The sequence below is a fragment of the Pyrgilauda ruficollis genome, unplaced genomic scaffold (genome assembly GCF_017590135.1).
Source record: "Pyrgilauda ruficollis isolate IOZ18807 unplaced genomic scaffold, ASM1759013v1 scaffold83, whole genome shotgun sequence".
Classification (NCBI taxonomy): domain Eukaryota; kingdom Metazoa; phylum Chordata; class Aves; order Passeriformes; family Passeridae; genus Pyrgilauda; species Pyrgilauda ruficollis.
The window spans coordinates 1975919-1996659 of record NW_024530266.1 but is presented as its reverse complement, the minus strand read 5'-3'; the positions used below and the strand labels follow the sequence as shown (position 1 = coordinate 1996659).

Below are 20741 nucleotides of genomic sequence, written 5' to 3'. Positions count from 1 at the left end.
ACATAATCTACAAGAAAAAAAAAAAAAAAAAAAAAAAAAAAAAAAAAAAAAAAAAAAAAAAAAAAAAAAAAAAAAGTGTCTCAAGTTTGAATTTTGGATAATGCCTGTCTGTGGCATCAAAATAAAATGTAAAGATATATCTATACTGGCTAGCTTGGGACATAAATTTGGCTTGCATTTTAATAGTTCTGAACATTTTATTAGTAGAAAGATGTTAGATGTTTTCTGCTTCCTCAGCTTTCACTTTATATGGAAGCTATTAGAGCTTGAAAGTTTCTGTATAAACAATTCTCATTATCCTTTGGATTTTCTGCACCACTGTTCTAGATTTTTTTTATGATTACATTTTTTTTCCTTCCACTAAGCATTCAAACATATCTACCACACATTTTACAATGTTGGGTGCTATACAAGCTTAGCAATTATGGAAAGTAAAACCTTGGCCTTACTGAAACCACAGGATGCAAGACTTCCACCCCTAATTTAACCAGAGGTTTATATCAAGGGGATGATGTGGATTTGACAGCCCGTGTCCCAGATCCTGCAGATAAAATGTGGGGGCACCCACAACACAAAGTTGTGCATGTCCCCACGTGTATTATATAGTATTAGGAAATAGCCTGAACTTCAGTGTTCAACTCAGCAAGTGTAAATGAAAATTTACACTTGCAATTTTCATTTATTATGCAGTTCATAAACAGGATTCAGAGCAGGTTAGATGCTAAAAATAAAGGAAGACTTGGTTTCACAGGATAACTTTGCTCTGATTTTTCTCTAAAGTTTCAAAACAGATTATCTTGACAGAAACTACAAAAGGTCAATTTGACCTTTGGCCAATGAGTAAATTGTTTTCGACGGGTATTAAATAATGTGCTACGTGCTGGCTCTGTGGTGGGGTTCCTGTGGTTCTTTTGGAAACCATACCTTAATCCCAACATATCTGGATGGCAAAATGGGGTGTTCCATTGTGGGGAGGGATGACTCTTTAACCTCTTTCCCAATCATCACTTTAGTGGCCACATCAATGAAGTCCACCCCCAGAGTCTTGGATACAAAGGGGAAGGAGCGTGAGGCCCTCAGGTTGCACTCTATCACCTGGTGGGATAAAAAAAGAGAAATAGCAGGGTCAGGCACTGGGAAAAAACACATTGATTCATATTTGTTGAAATCAGCCCTGAGTCCTCTTGGCAGACATATTCTTCAGACTGTCAAATAAGAAACACAGAAATTGGGATCATTATTAAAACAGGGAAGAGGGGCGGGTGTCACAATACGACACAAAATGAACGACACATGCTGAGATGTCCAAAGCAAAAGAAGGCACATTTATTTCTGGACTTTGATATTTGTAGAATTCTAAAGTGACCATGAATTGGAGGATGAAATTGCTACCTCTCCAACCACACTGGTCAATCCAACAGTTTATCAATTTTCTCTTCCTCCAGAAGGAATGCAAACCAATTATTATTTACATGAAAAGTGCACGAAAAACTCCATTGCAAAAATGTAAACCCCAAAAAACTTAGAACTTTAAAAGAACAAAGCAATAGGTGGGGAATGGCCAGCCTGAGATACAAGCAGCTGAGATCCATGTCTACTGCCTGAATATTAGAGCTGAGGGGAACCAGACTTCACTCAGAAAATGTGCTTTATTATAGCCTAAGTTAATGTGCAAGAGGAAACATATGCACAGGCATTAGGAACAACCTCCAGAAGCCCAACCTGTTCTTTTCCCATGGTGATGGCACTTCCTGAACTCCAGGACTGTCCTTACTGGCTTCCCTCACCCACATGTGGCAGCCATTCAGCCAGGCAGGGAAGTACCAAAGAAGTTCTGCACCTTGGAGCTCAAGAGCAGAAGAGGAATTGCTGGAAGTGAGAATGAAGTGGAGTGAAAGGGGGGAGGAATAGTGAAGGTACAACTGAAGAGCAAGGGCTGTACAGAGAAAGACAGGCACCACTGTGGGAAAGCAAGGAAGGGAAAACTCTGTTCTCTCTCTGTGGAGTTCTGAATAACCATGTGTGAAACAGAGAAAAGGTGAAGAACAATAAGTACATTTTACTCAACTCATAGCCCAAATTTAGGACTTTTTTACCAATAATGCATTTCTTCTGCTTCCTGTCAGGTTTTCTTCCTATTCACTGTATCCTCAGTCATCCTCTGTTCACATTCCTCTGACCTCCTTCCATTAGCAACAGAAAGCCAAGTGTTACCCAGAAAGGGTCACACATTGCTGTACTTCTGTTGCTAATAGCTACAGGGACCATTCAGATAACCATCCTAATAGCTTATAGTAAAGGTTTAAACACTTGCATTGTCTTGCTTTCTTTTCAATCCCTTTGAAGGCTTAATTCAACATCAAAATAGTTAAATCTGGGAGAAGATATTGGAGATCTAAAAGCCATGAGATCCAGTATATGGGATGAGGTGCAGGTCCCAGTGCTGGCCATCCTATTCCAAACTGACAATTTTGGGAAGGACAGCAGCCCACAGTAAAACACAGCTGACAGACAAAGCAGGCAGACTCTCTTCACCCTCAGTGTGAAAGCAGGGGAGGATTCTCTCTGCCACACAGGCAGGGAGAGCTGTGAGACCAAGGTTGACCCGAGCCCACACCCTCTGCCAAGGCAGGTTAGTGCCCTGGCTGCCACTGCCACCATGTCCCAGCAGAGATGCAGGACCCACAGCACGGGCCCTGCCACACTCACTGCAGCTCTTACCAGCACATTGCTGTCTTGCACCAAGAACTGGATATTGAATGGACCAGAGATGGCAAAAGCCTTGGCAATCTTTTTTGTTGTAGCTTTTATCTGTTAAAAAAAAACAAATTTAGAAAGTGTTAATATGTGTATATATAATAAATAATTAAGTTCCACAAAATAGAGAGCATCATGGCAATAAATCACTAGACTGGTGGATTTCTTTAAACACCATCTCTCTCTGCCTTGTTTTTTTCTCTAAACCCACATTTTGGCAATAGCACTATTTCAGAAGCAAACATGTTTAATTTCCCTAGTAACCTAGAGCCTGAAGTGCCATTTGAGGGCAGAAGTAAAAATCAGGTTTTTTGTGTGTGTCAGAAAGCAGGGAGGAGAAGGAGAAAAACAAAGAATCAAAGCCTTGCCCTGTAGTAATTCCTACACTGCACACTGGAGTCTTGATACCTTTCTTGGTGACATAATGAATAATGGTTTGTTATTTGAGAATAACTAATCAGTTTTGTAAGTGTCCTGAAAGTCTTTCACCAAGATGCCTATGCCATCACAGATCAGTGGGAAGTGTCTGAGTAGGTACACTCTGGAACAAAGTGGGAGGAAAGCCTTATTTCCCAGGTGTGTCAATACAAGGATTTGAATAGCTTTGGCTCCAGGAGATGGCTATTTTCAGAAACAAGACTTTGGACATTCTTGGAAACAGAGCTGGAGCACAGATCATTGCATTACAGCTTTTGCTGGCTTCCAAGCAAACCCCTAACATAAAGGGGCATGGCACATTTCATTTAAAAAATGGAACTTAACAACTAACTCTTGTTTATTCTTGAAAGGGGAAAAAGTCAAGATTAGGTGAGGTTCATTCATCCTGATATTATTTTAGGAAAAGCAGGCAGATAGAAAGTCATACCTCTGACATAATCACTGAAGTACTGTGGGAGAAAAGGAAGTGGAAAGAGAACCATGCCTTATGTATGAATTAGACAATCATCTACTGCTACAGAAGCTGGTTCTAAACCAAGGAAACAAAAAAATCCTGTGGGTCTAAAAGTGTACACAGTTTAAATTACTGGGATACAGTTCAGATCAAGCAAATCACAGGGGCACACTGACATCCTTTACTTGCACACCACCCTGGCCTTAATAAAACCATTGGTGATTTGATTTCTCCACTGGTGGTAGAGGGAAAGCAGAGTCAAACCCTCCTTTCCTTTTCTCTTTTCAGTGCTAGAGCAACACACACCTTCTCCAAGGCTTCCTGGCTGATGGTCTGTGTGGGGAACATGAGGGTGGCATCTCCTGAGTGAACACCTGCATCCTCCACATGCTCTGAGACAGCGTGGGAAATGACCTGCACACAGCAAGGAGAGAGCACTCACTGGTTGTCACATTCACATTCTCTGAAAAATCCCTTTGTCCAGGATTTTTCTCCTGGGAAGCTGAGAAGTCTCAGAGAAAAAGGAAAACAATTATCTCATTTGCTTCCCCTGTGTTTTGCTCCTTTGGAATGTGTTTGGAGATTGTTTCATTGGTTTCTGGTGTGAACTGTTTTGACTCAATGGTGAATCAGGGCCAAGCTGTGTCGGGACTCTGGAGAGAGTCATGAGTTTTCATTATTATTTTTGAGCATTCTGTAAGTATCCCTTCTCTATTCTTTAGCATAGTTTAGTATAGTGTTCTTCAATATAATATAGTATAATAGAATAATAAATTAGCCTTCTGAGAACATGGAGTCAGATTCATGCTTCCTTCTTTCATTGGGGCACCCTGCAAATACACTAACTGGTCACTCTGCCCTCTCAGAAATTGCTCCTTCCTCCCAGCACAGCCCAGCCTCCTGAGCAGAACTGTGGCTGAAAAAGGATACAGATAGAGGGGGGGAAAAAAGTGAATTTCCTAAAACTTTGGGGAGAGTATGCCTGAAGCAGACACCAGGCATATGAACAAGACCACATCAGTGTCTTTGCTATTATGGTTAAGCAAATCAAGAACACAACTAAACCTACCACAGCCTGGAGTTCCTAAGGCTTCCTTCCTCTCTCTAATTCATGTGGACTCAGAAGGTGAAAGCTAAGCTTTTATCAGCTTAAACTAGCTTTTTTAAGTTCTGCTTGCCAGAACACAGAGAAGTCATCATCCCCCAACAGGAACAAGCATGAACTAACATCACTGGTATATAACTTTACACCCTCTCTTTTCTGCTGTTTTAAGCAAACAGAGGAAATCCAGGCCTAAGGATTTATATTTAATTAACTGCATCAAGGCATACAACCTCAATACCAAAAAAGTGATTGTGTCTGCTGGTTAAAAATTAAAATTGAAAAAAATATTATTTCTGTTAATTGTGAACTTTGTGATTTTTTTTTGCCTTTGCTGAGTAATGAAAGGCAAGACAAAATTGCAAAAAAAAAAAAAAAAAAAAAAAAAGGAATTACTGTGGTAATTCCATAACCCATGATAAAATTCTGAAGAAAGTCATTTCTGAAGGCAGTGATTTGCAAATCTGGTAAAAACTATATTCAAAAGTATTCATTTAATTTACTGTGGTAATTCCATAACCCATGATAAAATTCTGAAGAAAGTCATTTCTGAAGGCAGTGATTTGCAAATCTGGTAAAAACTATATTCAAAAGTATTCATTTAATGGATAAGCAATGCTTAAAAAATAACTGGTTAGATGTATACAATCAGAGAGGTGGAGCTTCTAAAGCACAACAGTTTTGAGCCTAAGATTAATTCTTCTTGTTTCTTTACTCGCCTCAGCATGAATCCATGGCCCTGTAGTAAATCATTCAAATTACACATTTTTGCAGATCTCAGGTCCTGAAAAAATAAGTTTAATATTAAAGAAAAGCAAAGTACTCACTCTTCCTGCCTTGGCTACAGCATCCATTTCCACCTCACGGGCATCTTCAATAAATTTAGTGAGTACCACAGGGTAATCCTGCCATCAAGACAAGAAAAAAATCAAAGTTTTTTAAGAGTATTTGTAGACCACCTAGGACCCTTTGAAAGCAAAAAACCAGAAGAACAATCTATTAATATCCTCATTTCCACAGATAAGTGAACTTTGCAAAGATATAGTGGGGGAAACTTTGCACAGTTTCCCCAAAACCACTGATGCAAAAAAGTTTGAGCTCTCTATAACAACACCAGAACAGGGAAATTTGGGGCAAAACCATAGAGGTTATGGCACAAAGAAGTTAATAAGACATGCATGGAACGAATGACCTCTAATCCCATCTCCTAGAGACAGCCCTTAACTCCAATGTCTTCAATTCTTCCTTGTCTGAGCCTCCCAGCCATCTCACTGGACGTGGTGCTTCACAGAGGAACTGATCCTTGGCATTCCTAATGACTTTGTAGAGTGGTTGTTTGCTATTTTACAGTCATATATTTTATGCAATTGACCCATTCCTTTCTACTTTCTCTGCCTGGTTTCCTAAGTCTCCCAGGGAGAGGTTGCCACTAATTATATCTAGCCAGGAACAACCTGCCCTTGACCCTCACTACCTTCCCTGGTAGCTGTTTTCCTTCCTCTTCTTCCTGCCTGTCTCTGGGATGCTAGCACACACCTCCACTCTCTTCTAACACTTTCTCCTTCCAGACACTTGCTTCAAAAAACCTCTAATCTGCATTCTTCCTGGCCAGCTTTGTGTCTCAACATTTTACCTGTCCCATCCACTATTAACTGCCTATTATTTATTAGAGAATAAAATGAAATAAATGACAGTTTGTGCATGTTTTAAAGGCTCGTCTTGAAAAAATACCAAGCAAGTCCAAAAGTTACAAGACACAATTTCTTCCATTTATCAGTGCAAGGGTAAATTCACAGGCAAGGACAACGCTGAAGCCTACACTGTTTCATAAATTTAGTGGCTTGTGTCCTGTTACTTTCTGTCTTGCTGCAGTTTTTCACCTGAAGATTTTATATGTGAACACAACCTTGTTTACTTCAATCTGTCTCAACCTGCATTAGAAGCTTTGAACATTATTGACAACATAAATGCCATAATGACACAACACTGAAACAGCAAAGGCATTAAAACAACAGAACAAGAACAAGCCAGGGCCTTTCCTGGAGGAGTTCTTCTGGATGAAGCAGAACTAAGTCAGGCTTTGGAACCAGAAAAACTGAGCCTGTGTCCCACAAATGATGCTCACAACTAATACTGGGAGCTTCTGTGGAACCACTCATAGGCCACAAAGCCCTGACAAGACTGAAAAATCCTCCCTAATGTAAAAACAGAACACTACAATTTTGTTCTGGTTTGCTTTTTGCTAGCTTGGCTTCAACTATACCATGGCTTTTGTCAATACACAATACTGGATGAAGAAGTTTTTCCCTTGGCAGTCTGACTACACTAGGAAAAAAACAGCATGTAAATCTAGGGTAAGTCTCTTCAGAATCAGAACCAGAGCACCCAAAACCTCATGGTATGCAAGTGGTCATTTTTGCAGTCAGCAGGAGTGCCTTGTGTGTGTAACAGAACTGGATATCATAAGGATAATCTACGGGAACACCCTCTCCTTCCCCTAGGAATATGTCATTTATTGGCTAGACGCAACAAATGCAGCTCCCAGAAAGGCCTCCTGCACCAGGGATGAGACATCTCACAAGCAAAGAACAGCACTGCCCAATTCAAGTCAGCCAAGCTGTGACAAATTAGGCTGACATGGGGTCTTTTCTGGGCTAGAGCCTCCTCTAGGGCCACCACAAAGCCACCCAGCACCCAAAAAGTGATCAGTCCCACTGAATGGGGCTTAAGGCTGCTGCCTGCGCTGCTTCTGTGAGTGTAAACACAAAGCAGAGTGCTTCAGATGAAGTACAGAGGGGAGTTTGGGATTTTGGGAGGCCCAGCACTGCTAAGAACTGTACACTACCACAGGCTGACCCCATAGTCTTCTGAGAATAGCCAAAGAATTCCTTCTGATGGAAGTAACAGTTACACTACCCCTCTAAAACTTGTTCAAAGATGGTAATAAGTGGTCTCCTTGCCCCCACACTAAGCTATCCTTCAGGATATTATTACTCTGAAAGGTATCAGAGTATCAGCAATCATTCAATTCATCTCCCTTTCATTCCACCATTTCTTGTTGAAAAGTTAAACTTGTACCATTTGCCTCACACACTTCAAAAGCTCATAGTTTTGTTCAAGCTTTAAACACTTAAGAATCCTGAGAAAGCAGAAATATGTCTGACTTCCCCAGCCAGTTGTGTTTTCAGAGAGTTAGCTCCTCTTTGATTCATTAATTTTTAACTCCAAGATTCCTGGGACAGCAGTGCTTATGGTGCCACAGTCCTGTTCTGAACAGTGACCATTAAAACAAAAAACAAAACAAACCACAAAACATAACAAAATTTAAAAAAATTTAAAAAAGAAAAAAAAAACCTTCAGAAGAGATGCCAAGATGAAGTATTTAGTTGTTCAAAAAAGCCAGGCACAACAATTGACAAACTAAGTGAAAGATGCTCCAATTTCTATGCTGGTTGGCATAACCTGCCACTGGCAAGCCTGGAAGGGTCCCAGCTCAGAGGACTACATCTATTTACATAATTAACTGGTCAGAAATGTACATGCAGGTAAAACAGCTCTTCCTACTCCATGCAGGCATCCTGGTGGGTCAGTAAGGATATTTTATATTTTCTGTTAGGGAACAAACTGAGGACTCAAACTGTCTCCTCCCCAGGCAAAGAAGGAAACGAGTGAGGAAGACACAATAAGGAAACAAAGAGATAGAAACCACAGTGGAGATGAAACAAATAAGGGGAACACAGAAGGAACTGGCAGCACAAAGAGGTACCTGAGAGACTCTGGTGGCTTCTGCTAAGAACTTCTTCATTTCCTCTTCAGTGAATACTACATTCATTGCAGACCCACTGTGAGAACAGCAAAGCAGAGAACCCAGGTCAGCCTCCCTTGTGAATTCTAGGGCAGAATCAGTGTCAGACAGCAGGGCACAGGGTTCACAAGGTTACCAACTACCTCTGCATGACACACTAGCCAAGGAAGCTCCTGACTCCAGCCACTTGCTCAGCTCTTGACTCAGACAGAGGCAGAGGTGATACCAAATTACCCTCCATTATCCTTCCCAGAGGAGACAGGAGACCTCCAGAACCACAGTGGAGGAATAAAGAAAGATCTGTGTTTCCACAGCCTTATCTCTGCTGCCAAATGCCCTTCCTGAGCCAAGCCCTTGAAGGTCCCCTAAGCTGGGGGAGATGGCTGCTCAGCCACCCAGCCCCAGTAAGGCCCAGACTTTCCCCCAGGAGCTCAGGACAAGGACACTTGGCTCACTTCAGCCCAATTGCTCCTCAGGGACAGATGAAGTGAGGCTTGCCAGGGTCACTGGCAATGCTTGTGACAGTGTAAACCCAGATGCAAACAGGCTGCTCTTTGCTGGCCGTTTCTCTGTGCTCCTCCCCTTAAGTCTCATTCTTTAAGGGAGTGGGCACAGTACAGCAGATATCTGAAAGCTGCTTCAATTGTAACTGCCAGTAATATCAGAGAAGGGGATCTGGGAGAACATGGGTCCAGAGTGTGTGATTCAAGTCCTTTTTAAAGACAAGACTCTTATAAAAAAAAAGATGTTACATTTCCCATTTCTACCACTGATGCCCAGCTTCCCCTTTGCTTTGTTGGGCAAGTCCACAGAGGCTGTGGGGCAAAGAGGAAAAAGGCTGTATCCCACAAATCAGTCACTTTATCCTAAGATAAATATACACAGGTACCTATGTGATTATATTAACCTCTTGGACTGATGTAAATCAATAGAGTTCAATAAATCCATGAACTTGTGTCAATAGTACCACTGAGGATGTGAGCTGGTACCTAACTGATGGGGAAAGGCATTCCATTTTCCAAGGAAACTGGCCAGTATTAAAGGTCATATTTGCTCAGAGGATGAAGAAATCCAGCTGTGGACTGCTGCTGTTCTGCAGACAGAGGCCAGGCAGAGAACTCTGCTAGGGCTTTTCACACTCTCATTCCTCAAGCTTTATATCCTCCAATTTCATCTTTCTCCCTGGAGTCCCCCTACCCTGCACTAACACACATTAGCAAATACTTAACACAGAAAGGGCTTATGGTTTTAATACAGATGGAAACAACAGGCTAAAAGAAGTGTTCCTTAATATCTGGAGAATTACATCAGGAGCAGTTGTTACCTTATACTTAACTATACTCAACTTTACTCCTGACAGGAGAGCTGTTTTCTAACTCTGCTTGAAACCCTACTGCAAGTCTTAGATACCAGATAGAAAAGTCACATTCAGGAGCTGCTTCTAAAGGATATTTCCTTCAGGGATGAAGAAACCCCTCTCCTTTTCTTCTTTTAAAATAAAAATTGTGCTTGTCCCCCAGCCCTGAAAACTGACATTGAGCTTCTTCATTTTGATATGTGTGTCTTTCATATGAAAAGGATCCTGTCTCCAATTTATTTTCACTTGTAAACTGTGCCCAGCAAACTGCCTCTCTGTGCTGAGTCACTCAGCTGTGAACAAACTTCTCACAGAGAAGAGCAATCATTCAGAACTTGTGAGTTTGCTGTGTGCATGTGCTGGTGTAACCTCCTCAAAAAGTCTGTCTGGCTGCTGGAAATGAGGGACTCTGTACAATGTCTGTTTAATGAGAAGCAGCTGCCACAGTGTAGGGACATAAAACATGTCTGTAAGCAGAGAAGCTTGGCAAATAAGAAGCTGAACTCAAAAGATGCACTGTCATTTTCTGAAAACAGATGCCCATCTCAATAAACAGCCTCAGCAGGTTCCCTTCTCTTTTTCCTGGTGGCAAACAATCTTCTGACTTAATTGTAAAGGCAACAATCTCAGGAACCTGAAAGAATATCCCAGATGGTTTGTGGTTTTGGCCTTGAGATATGCAAGAGGTAATACAGCTGAACAGAGATTCTTATGATTATGTTCTACCTTTGATCTGTGCCTGATGGACTTCAGGGATCCATTGGCTTTATTCATTGGTTGGAGCAGTTGTCTCATGGGCAGCTTAATGCCACTTACACCTAGCACAGAGTTTCCCACACACCCCCTGAAGCTGTGCTCCCTTGTCTCAGAGAGGTTTTTGGAGTTCATACCCCACATTGCTGAGCTCTGACAGCTGAACCTTACCTCAGAACGTAGGAGGGCCTCAGCAAGCATGGGTAACTCACAGACCTTGCAAATTCAACTGCATCTCTCTAAATAAAGGGAGGAAAAACATGCTGTTAACAAGAAAATATTTTAAAGTCATTCCAAAATTCCAATTCTAATTGCATTTGCATTTTACTAGCAATTAAGATGAGGGGAAAGAAGCTGGAAGCTGCAGGCTGCACTGAATGTAACACAAATTACACTGAATTAAACTTTTTGGTTTCAGAGCTGGCACTTTCCATCCTCCCCTGTCCATAGAGCTTCACTGGGCAAAAAGAGCAATGCCAACACATCTCTATTCCTTTGCAATCTCCACCTGCTAGAGCAGACCTCAAGCCCAGCAGATGCCTAGACCAGCCTGCCAGTGGTGCTAACTTCTGCTGGGTATTTACCCCAGGTTGTTGAGGTGGTTTAAAGACACTTCCCTTTCAGTTCCCACCCTCTGCCAGTGCTGCTGCAGCATCACTTCACAGGGATCAAGAAGTTCTTCAACATGAGCAGTAAAAAACTGTCCAATGCCTTCAAAATCTTGAAATGCATCAAGATGAGCAGATGCATATCCCAACCTCCAGCTGCTTCAGCATTTCCCAGGTGCACATCCCAACTTACCAGTGTGCTGACTGCCTTCCAGGGAGCCTGGGCCACGTGCAGCTCATCCAGGATGGCTGAGAACATGGAACGATCTTCTGCCTGGTCAATCTTTAAAGGATCTGTGCCAAGAATCTTCACTCCACTCTGGTGCAGTGGTACTGCCAGGTTGTTGGGAATCTGCCCACCTACAGAAATAATGCAGCCACTGCATCCCTATTGGAAGGCAGAAAGGAGCACGGTCACGTTCAAGTTATCTTAATAGGAAGAGCTGTCACAACACAAATCCAATATTTAGGTTATGTCCCTTTTCAGGTTGCTGTGAACAAAGACAGATCATAGGGCCACAAAGATTATCAGAGAGCTGAAGCACCTCTCCTGAGAAGACAGGCTAAGAAAGATGGGACTGTTCAGCCTGGAGAAGAGAAGCTCCAGGAAGACCTTACTGCAGTCTTCCAGAGCCTAAAGAGAATTTACTAAAAAAGAGGAGAATGACTGCTTACATGGGCAGATAGGTATAGGACAAGGATAAATGGTTTAAAACTGGAAAAAGAGAGATTTAGGTTAGATGTTAGGAAGAAATTCTTTACTCCAAGGGTGGTGAGTCCCTGGTGCAGGTTGCCCAGAGAAGCTGTGGCTGCTCCATCCCTGGGAGAGTCCAAGGCCAGGCTGGACGGGGCTTGGAGCAGCCTGGGACAGTGGAAGGTGTCCATGCCCATGGCAGGGGAGTGGAACTAGATGATCTTTAAGGTCCCTTCCAACTCAAGCCATTCTATGATTTTATCATAATTGTTCTGATCCAGTGGCACCCAGGCTGCAAAGTGTGATTTGCAGTGTGTGTCCTCCCTAAACCAGAAACATCTTCCTCAATATCACCTAAAACCCAGCAATAACTGGAGGTCAAATTCCCTAGGGAACCAGAGAAGTTTGCAGCTTTCACATCAACCCACGATTCCCTAAGTCCTGCTTGAACCACAGGCTGTTACTTTGTCTGCATGTCACGTTTAGGTGCTTCTGCTTTCCTAGTGAGGACAAAGCACTGAGCTGACACACGTTGCCTCACTTTCCAGGGGAAGGGCACTGCACTAGGAACATGCATTGCACACCAACAAATCCCAATTCTCTGCCCTGTGAGGTCAGGTTTCCTTCCCATGTGCTCCTGCACATGGGGACTCACCGCAGCTGAGCCTGCCCCCTCTGCTTGCTGTGGCCTTTGCACCCAGCAGCACAAACAAACAAGATGCTGAGGTCTCTCTTTCTCAGCCTAGCTCTTGGAGAAAGCAGCCTCTCCCGTGCTCATGGTCAGAGATTTTCAGAGGAGCAGACATTCATGCAAGTTGTTTTTTACTCCAGAGATGCAAGGCAGTAACATCCAGCAGAGAGGCAATGAGAAACAACTGGAATTTATGGGGTTTTTTAACTGCCAGCACTGCTACTCAGTAAGCAAACCACCTTTGCTAGCCCCAGAAGCCAGTCTTTAAGGAGTGTAACAAAGCTAAGCAGAGCATAAATCAACAGAGCCCAACACTTCATACAGTCTGCAAAGCTATGGATGCACTTAGCCCTTTGTGTTGATCAATGCTCCTTATTCCTGACTAGCTTCTCATTGCTGGCAGTGCCCTGGATGGCAGTGAGTATTTCAGCAGACTGTCATAGGTGTACATTTGCACACAGGTTATTTGCAAGCACTCCAGTTCCAGAGGTAGATAGGGCAGAGCAGGTGGCACAGCATCCTCCAGCCACAGTGGAGCATTTCATGTCTGTCACTGGGCAGCATCTCATTTTAAGTGAGAAAATAATAAACAGTAAATAACAAGAAACAGGTGATCTTGCTTGCTAACACACACCTTTCTACAGGTGTAAATATGGGCTTTTTTTTTCTTTTTACATAGAATCCCTAATGCTTTCAAGTAGAATCTAGTCAGGTGTGAAAATGTTCAGTAGAAGAAAAGGCCTTAGAGTACCTACAACAAAGAGCACTTTACTTTCAAATTAAAGCTGGAGAAACTTTGCCCAAAGGACAATCTGGCCCACAGAACAGCTCCAGTGAAGGGCTCTTTTGAACCAAATGTGTTTTACAGTTTTATCCACTTCTAACAAATGAGAAACATAAAGCAAGTGATCCATGGTTTGGCTCTAAAGGATAGAGGAACAATGTTCTTTTAATTAACAAGTGTGTTTTTCCTGAAGAAGGTCAGCCTCACTGGCCTTCCTGAAAGAGGAATTCCTTCATCAGGGATTTAAAGGGATTTGGAGTGGCAAAACTGTAAACTGAGAGCAGAATGGACTATAAGTGACTTGGTAAAAATCGATGATAAATGCTACTACAGTCCCCACTCAGCTTTGATGTGGGAATTTCCTACCATAATAAAGATCCAACAGGCTGGCGTTTAAGCAGCACTTACCAGCCCAAGGTTATTTGCTCAGCAGGCTAATACACAGCAGGAGATGATTATTTTTTTCCTTTTCACTATGCAGTCACTTATGGGATGCCATGATACTGCTGGCCAACAGCAACCATGTGAAAGAGCTTAGGACAGGCAGTGAAAAAGGACAGGGGCTGTTTTGTGCCCAAAAGCAGCTCATGACATCAGAGCTCACCATCTCCAGCTTGGAAGAGAAATCTATGCCTTAGTGCTTCCAGACCCATCCAAACCAGAGTAACTCCCTCTAGTCCCTGGGTTCTTTGTCACCCCACAAGGATAAGAACCAGAGTGTGACTAAGCAAACCCTCTTTGCAGCTGGGAAGGAGGGTAACAAGTCAAAGTACCTTTACTTCCAAGGTCAACCAACATCTTAATCTATCCTTGACATATGTGAAATGTGTCCCAGCTAACAGCTTCTCCTCAGCTGCTGCTCATTTCTGCCTTTAAAACAATTCTAGTTACTGCACATCTGAAACCCAAACACTGCCTGCATCAAAGCTCGGATAGAATTAGAGACTTCAGCCCTAAGGAGACAGAGGAGGTTCCTTTTTCAAGCAGATAGCAAAGAATCACATAATCATTTTTACTCAAGAAGAACCATAAATTGAATCTAGCTGCTGCTTACTTCTTTACTTTAAAATTCTGCTGTTGTTTCCTAAAGCATGTTCCCACCCAAAGAGCAACCACTGTCCTGACAGGGAACACGACTGCTCCACTGAGAAATGTGGGCAGGCAGAAAGGGACCCCACTGCATATCGCTTTGTCATCAGCCATATTTTAATTATAAAGAAAATTAATAACATCCTTGCCATTAGATATCGTTAAAATACACGCAATACATAATCTAGTGAGAGAAGCCTAGAGAGAATTATTTTCCCCTTTATAACAAAAATCACTCTTTTTATTACTATCTTGCTGTTATGTCATTAGTAATAGAGCTGGGGTTTCTTTTTCCCTGAGTTTGAAAACAAATTAGACCATTAAAATTGTACCTAGGAGCCTCCTTTACTTTTATGAATCGTTTCAGAATAATCTCTGAAACAGAAAAAAGAATCAGTAGAGGCCCTCAAGCAGACAGATATTAAAATAAAAAGGGAACATCTCTGGAAAAAAAAAAAAAAAAAACAATAAATCTGAGGGAAGGAATTTTATTTATTTTTTTAAATTATTGTCCTAACAGACTACCACCTAACTCTGCACATTCTCAGTAAATTAAACTTTCCTCCAATGAACAGCTCTGTTATGCAGAGCTCAGACTCTGGTGAGTCACTGCAGCTGGGAATGTCACCTGGAGGTTAAAGAGGACACAAGGAAGAGAAAGAGGGGGGACAGCTGAGCACATCCCTGGGAGAGGGCTGTGTGGAGCTGTGAGCATTTCTTGGTGGGCAGCTTGCAGCTGTCTCAGTGCTGTTGGTAAACTCTCTCCTTGATGCAGCCTAATTTATCTGATCAGAAAAGCAGGGACAAACCAGTGCACCTATTCACTTGGGCTTAACAGCTGCCCAGGCTCTGCTGCTAATCCTAACAATGTTTAGGGAGCTGGAATATCATCTCCACTAGGGGTTCAGGGCCTTGTCCACTGTTTGCTGATGGTTTTATATACAGTTTGCCAATGATCCATGACATTTCAGTTATTTACAACAGTTCATTGTCCATTCAAACACCAGAGGAGGCAAATGACCAGGAGAGGGTAAAAGAACAGTCTGAAATCATGACACTGTTCATGCTCTGTATATGAAGATGGGAGAAATGGCTATCTACAGGATTGGTGAAGGATCTCAGAATCAGATTCATTTTTAACTTGATCTTTTTCTTAGGGGCTGAATGCCAACTGCATTTGCCTGAGGAAGAATTCTCTTAACAGGACATTAGCATTTGGCTCACTCATTTTTCTAAAGAAATGACATATAACAAATAATGTATCTTAGACTGCACTTAGGTGGAGGTCTGGGCCCTGTCCCCAGCTCTGCCTAGCTTCTTTTGCATTACTCTGTGCAGCCCTATCTACTCCTCAGTTTCCCTACTTGCAAATTAGGCATAATAATGCCATTACCTTATGTTGCTGCTGAAGACAAGTGGTTTTACTATTTGTATTTACTATCCACCATGGGAATCATTAGACAGTACAGCACTGATTTTAGATGTTTAGCTCAGGCTCTGATGGCTTGCACACCTTCAGCAAAAAATCAAGCTGGTTGTTTTCACACCCAAGCCAGAGTAGCAAAGTCCTCTGCAAACCCTGGGTATGACAGGATGCTGCTATTAGACCTGGAGATCTGCATTGCCCCCCTTCAAACTGGCCAAGCCTTGCTCTGACAAGCAGGATAATACAAGTTTCAATATGTATTCGGTATTCTTTGCACATATTTTTCTTGCCCAACTTGCTAATTACTAGCACTCCATGTGGAAATGAGCTCCCTCATCACCTATCTCCACCTTCTCTTTGATCCTGCAGTAATTAGATGTTGTATTTCATCAGTGTTATTTGTCTGACAAACTGTCACACCAGTTTGCTCCACGCCCCTGCTCAGAAGTTCAGTTCTGTTAAGTAAACAAGAGTTCAGCTTTTAGAGCTGAGCCTCATGGATAATCCTAAAGCATCCAAAAATCAGCCTTTAAGAGTCCAGAGAGCCACCAGAGTCTTTGGCCCCTTGAAAATCTATGTTTTCCAGTAGTGTCTCTGTTTTCACAAAAATTTAAAACAACCTGTACAAACAGGAAAGTATGAACATGCAATCTAAAAATGGTCATAGACAGTGCTTTCCAAATGGCTGAAGAACAGAGCCTAGAATCTGGGACTTGATTTCTGATGTGCTTTGGCCTGGTTCCAAATTTGGGAATGATCAAAACATGGCCAGATTATAAAACCATTTTAGAAATTTGCACAAAGGAGATGAGCTCAGATCCTCATATACCAGGAAAAAGAGTCAAGAAAAATCACAAGTTTAACATGATCTGGATTCTGCAAAGTTGCTTCAGCAAGTTACATGGCCAATTCATGCAGAATTTCAGGGTGAATGAAGTTCCTGAAAGCACCTTTAAAAGCCTCAGCAACAAATCCAAGATGAGCGTGTTATCCACTAGAAATCAACATTTTTCGATGTTGGGGCAAACTGTCTACATTATATATCCCCTCATCATCAAATATGTCTGGGACTCTCCTCCATCTCTTAGATCAGCACTTATGAACACTTGAAAATTGCTAAAACACCAGTGCAATGTCCAAATCAGGAGCTGGAACGTTTTATGGTTTTATGGATGGCAATTCCAATGCCCCTCCCCGGTCTGCCTGCCTGTATGCTGGACCACATGCACTTGCCAACTGCACTGCAAGGCCAAGCCTACAAATTCTTGAGCACATGTTGGTGTGATGCACTGAACTCCTTCAACTGCTCCAGGTGGAGGACTTGTGCTTCAAATCAAGGGTGTGCTTAACTGCTAAGGCCCAGCAGTGTGAGTTTGTGTGATAAATGTCTGTGCAGCAAATTAAGCCTGTTTGTAAATATTGCACAATATGGCATCTTGCAAAATAATTTCATATTTATTTGGCATTCTTTATTGAGCAGCCTGCTAGGAGCATCAGCAATGTGTAAAATGCAACATGGGGATCCAAAGCAAACAGCTTTTGCTCTCTCCCCTCACCCCCAGCTGCTTCCCAAGCTAGTGACAGGAATTTTGAAAAGTTTGGGTTGCTTCGTGGCTTTTTATAGTGCTTCTGCTTTTCTTTACCTCATATTGGTAGATGTCCAGGATCCTTTCCAGTGACAGCTCTTCAAAGTACAGTCTGTCACACTCATCAAAATCCGTGCTCACTGTCTCTGGGTTGCAATTCACGACCACGGTCTTGTTGCCAAGCTGACGCAGCGTGCGGATACTGGAGACAGCACACCAATCAAACTCCACACTGCTGCCTGCCAGGAGACAGAAAAGGGGGCAAGGGAAGGAAGGATGCAGAGAAGAAAACATAAATAGATATTCTCAGCACTCCAGCTTAAAGGAGAAAAAAAAAAAAAATGCCAGCATTGCCTCCTGTCAGCTCAGAGCCAGAAATGTAATTGTCCTCCCGTGGAAATTAATCATCCACAAAACGTGAAGCTCCAAGCACAACAGGTAAGTTGGCTCAGCTGCTCAGGAGTGACAGACCTCTCCAACATGTCTGTCATCCTGTGCTCATAAACACTTCAGTGTGCTCTTGCTTTCCATCCAATCACTGCTGCCTCCCAACCAATGCACTCCACAATAAACTGACCAGTGGGATAAAGTGAGTTCCTGTTATTATAAGACAGTGCTGCTTACTCCAGGAAACACAAAGCATTTACATAGATGTGGTGGTGTGAAGAACAGAGGACTGAGGTGGCTTTTACCTTCCAGAAGAGCAAAACCAACAACAGAAGAATTACATCTCAGTGGGTTTGACTTTCCTGTACAGTGACCCCAGGTAAGGCAGAGCAGTAAAGCAACACTTCTACAGCCACTCTGTGATCCTTGGATCCAGCTTTAAAGGCTACAGTGACTATGGCAACACTGTGGGATGAGCACATCCTACTGTTCCACACCCTGAGTAAGCACTGTGGCCATCTTGAAAGGAAAGAGGCACAAAGGGGGCCTGGGTGAGCACCAGGATTTGGTGCTGGCCTTGGGCAAGCTGCAGCTCTCAGGACTTGGGCAGCACTGCAGGCTCCAAGGAATGCTTGAATCAAGACTTGTGCAAACAGCTACTACCCCACACTTTTCTGTGCTCAAACACCTAAAAAAGGTACCACAAACAGAGAATGATGCATAAAGAACATCATTCAATGGTCATACTTACAGTCTACAAGAAAACCTTGGCCTCATCGTGCTGCATTCAGTCATTACATGATTGTTAACCACTGATATTACTTTTGTATACAATTGTGTGACAAGATATGTTAGAAATTCAGTAAATTCAGTCTGTGCTTAATTGCTGCCTCCACCACCTAGTCACAAACTGATGGCTGGCACAGGTCACTCCCTGACAGGCACATAAGTTGTTCCTCCACTTCAGTCAAACAAGAACCTCAAAACATGCCTAAGTTTCAGTTAAAAAGTTTCAGAAAAAAAGAGGAAAATCAAATCTGAACCTGTATATTTCCAAGACAGGACACCAGATGCTCATTCAGTTTTTGTATTCCACTTCCACTACAAAGGTATTTTTATAGGCATAAGAAACCTCAACTTTGGAACACAATGGTCATCTGGAGCCTTCATCTGACTGCTTCAGAGACAACCTGGGCAAACAGCTGAACAGCTGTTAAGTGTATTCCAGGCACAGCCAGTAATGATCATATCCAAACACAGGAAGAAGGGAGACAGAAAATAAATAGTATTACTAGTAATGACTGTTAACCAGACACTGCTCCTCAGGAGACAATTGCTACATCAATACATGCATGGTTTTGAACTCATTTCCACGTTTCAATCACATTGAGTCTACGTGCACACCTTAAAACTTACAGAGCGCTCTGCTGGCCCATGCCAGTGGTGGAAATATATTTATACTGCTTTTAAGGCTGACAGACAAACAAACCCCCTTCCAGGACAGGAGATCCCCTCCTGGAAGCAGGTGAAGAGCGAGGATTTCTGAGGCTTCATGTGCGCAGGAGAGATGTGCCAAAGCAAGCACTGAAGTTCAAGAGTGTGTAACTGCATTGACTCACATCATGTTTCTATTTGGCATATTAGCTTACAAGAAATGTCAAAAAACCCACTTTGGTTTGAACAGTTTTCTTTCTAAATGCAGAATACAGCATGACTTTTGAAATGGCCTCACTTCCCTCAAGTATTTTTATTTCTTTGCAGAAGTGTGAACATATTATTCATATGCAATATATTTTCAACTATTTCCAAACAAAATTCATAAGGGTTGTTTTGTTTCTTTTTAACCTAAAACTTAGCTTTCACAATGGAAATAAGAAAGATAATGCCACATGCTTAACTTCCATCCAAATCATCTAGCCTCTTCTAACCTGGAAGAGTTGATCCCACTGAATGCTGATTACAATACTGAAAGCATAGAGGAAAAGCACACTGCTTACTTGCCTTCAAAGGTTAAAAATAAGTGAAAAAAACCCCGTGGCTATTGCACCTAGGAAAATAATATTTTACAGCTACAAGTAATGGTTTCCTCTAGGAGCCTTTATTTAGTTACAATCTCTTCCAAAGATGGTCTTGATGGATCTAATCAGAGCTGCAGAGCAGATGAGAGCAAGAACAGACATGCATGTCTATTCTAAGCAATGAGGAGTTTAGGTGAACAGTGCAAAATGTATTCACACACATTCTATCAGTTTGTGAAATACCACTGCCATCCTTTTCCCTTTTTGTAGCCATGCCACACAGCCTGCTGAACAGCAGAATCATTCACAAAAAATAAGCCTAATCATGGAGTGCTGCTCCTGATTTCAGTCATCTCAACATTCATGCTGGAAAGAGAGTTCAAAAAGACATGTCCTACAAACAGTAACAGGAGTGCAGCATGTGACCTCTCCAATCCAAGCCAAGCAAATGGATGTAGTTTTCAATTCCAGCTTTCATAACCCATCACCACTTCTAGGAGATGCAGAGCAGACATATTTCTGAATAACAAGCATTTTTTTTCCTTGTCAATAATTGCAAGCTATTTGGAGAGATCCATGGAAAGAAAAAGTGAAAGTCATCACGTAGAGAATTCAGCAGTCTGTCTACCCAATACTCACAGCCACGAGGAAACTGTTGCTCTGTATAATGATCTGAGTGGGTTGAAAGAAAAAACAACATACAGAGAATTGCTTACACAAAAAGCAGCTGAAGAGATCAAAATATTTTCAGAATCACCTACACTCACAGCTGTAAAATACATAGTGACAATA

General features: G+C 42.2%; 1 protein-coding gene across 1 annotated transcript in view; it reads right to left on the bottom strand.

Moving 5' to 3' along the window:
- Positions 1-20741, bottom strand: part of CPS1 (carbamoyl-phosphate synthase 1) — a 114976-nt gene that overhangs the window by 14362 nt on the left and 79873 nt on the right. The window contains exons 27-34 of the mRNA XM_041487729.1: positions 17602-17783; positions 11468-11662; positions 10838-10905; positions 8518-8593; positions 5579-5656; positions 3956-4063; positions 2722-2811; positions 925-1095 (exon numbers count right to left, since the gene is read on the bottom strand). Coding sequence (XP_041343663.1) covers positions 925-1095; positions 2722-2811; positions 3956-4063; positions 5579-5656; positions 8518-8593; positions 10838-10905; positions 11468-11662; positions 17602-17783 — 968 coding nt within the window. The remainder of the gene's footprint in view (positions 1-924; positions 1096-2721; positions 2812-3955; positions 4064-5578; positions 5657-8517; positions 8594-10837; positions 10906-11467; positions 11663-17601; positions 17784-20741) is intronic.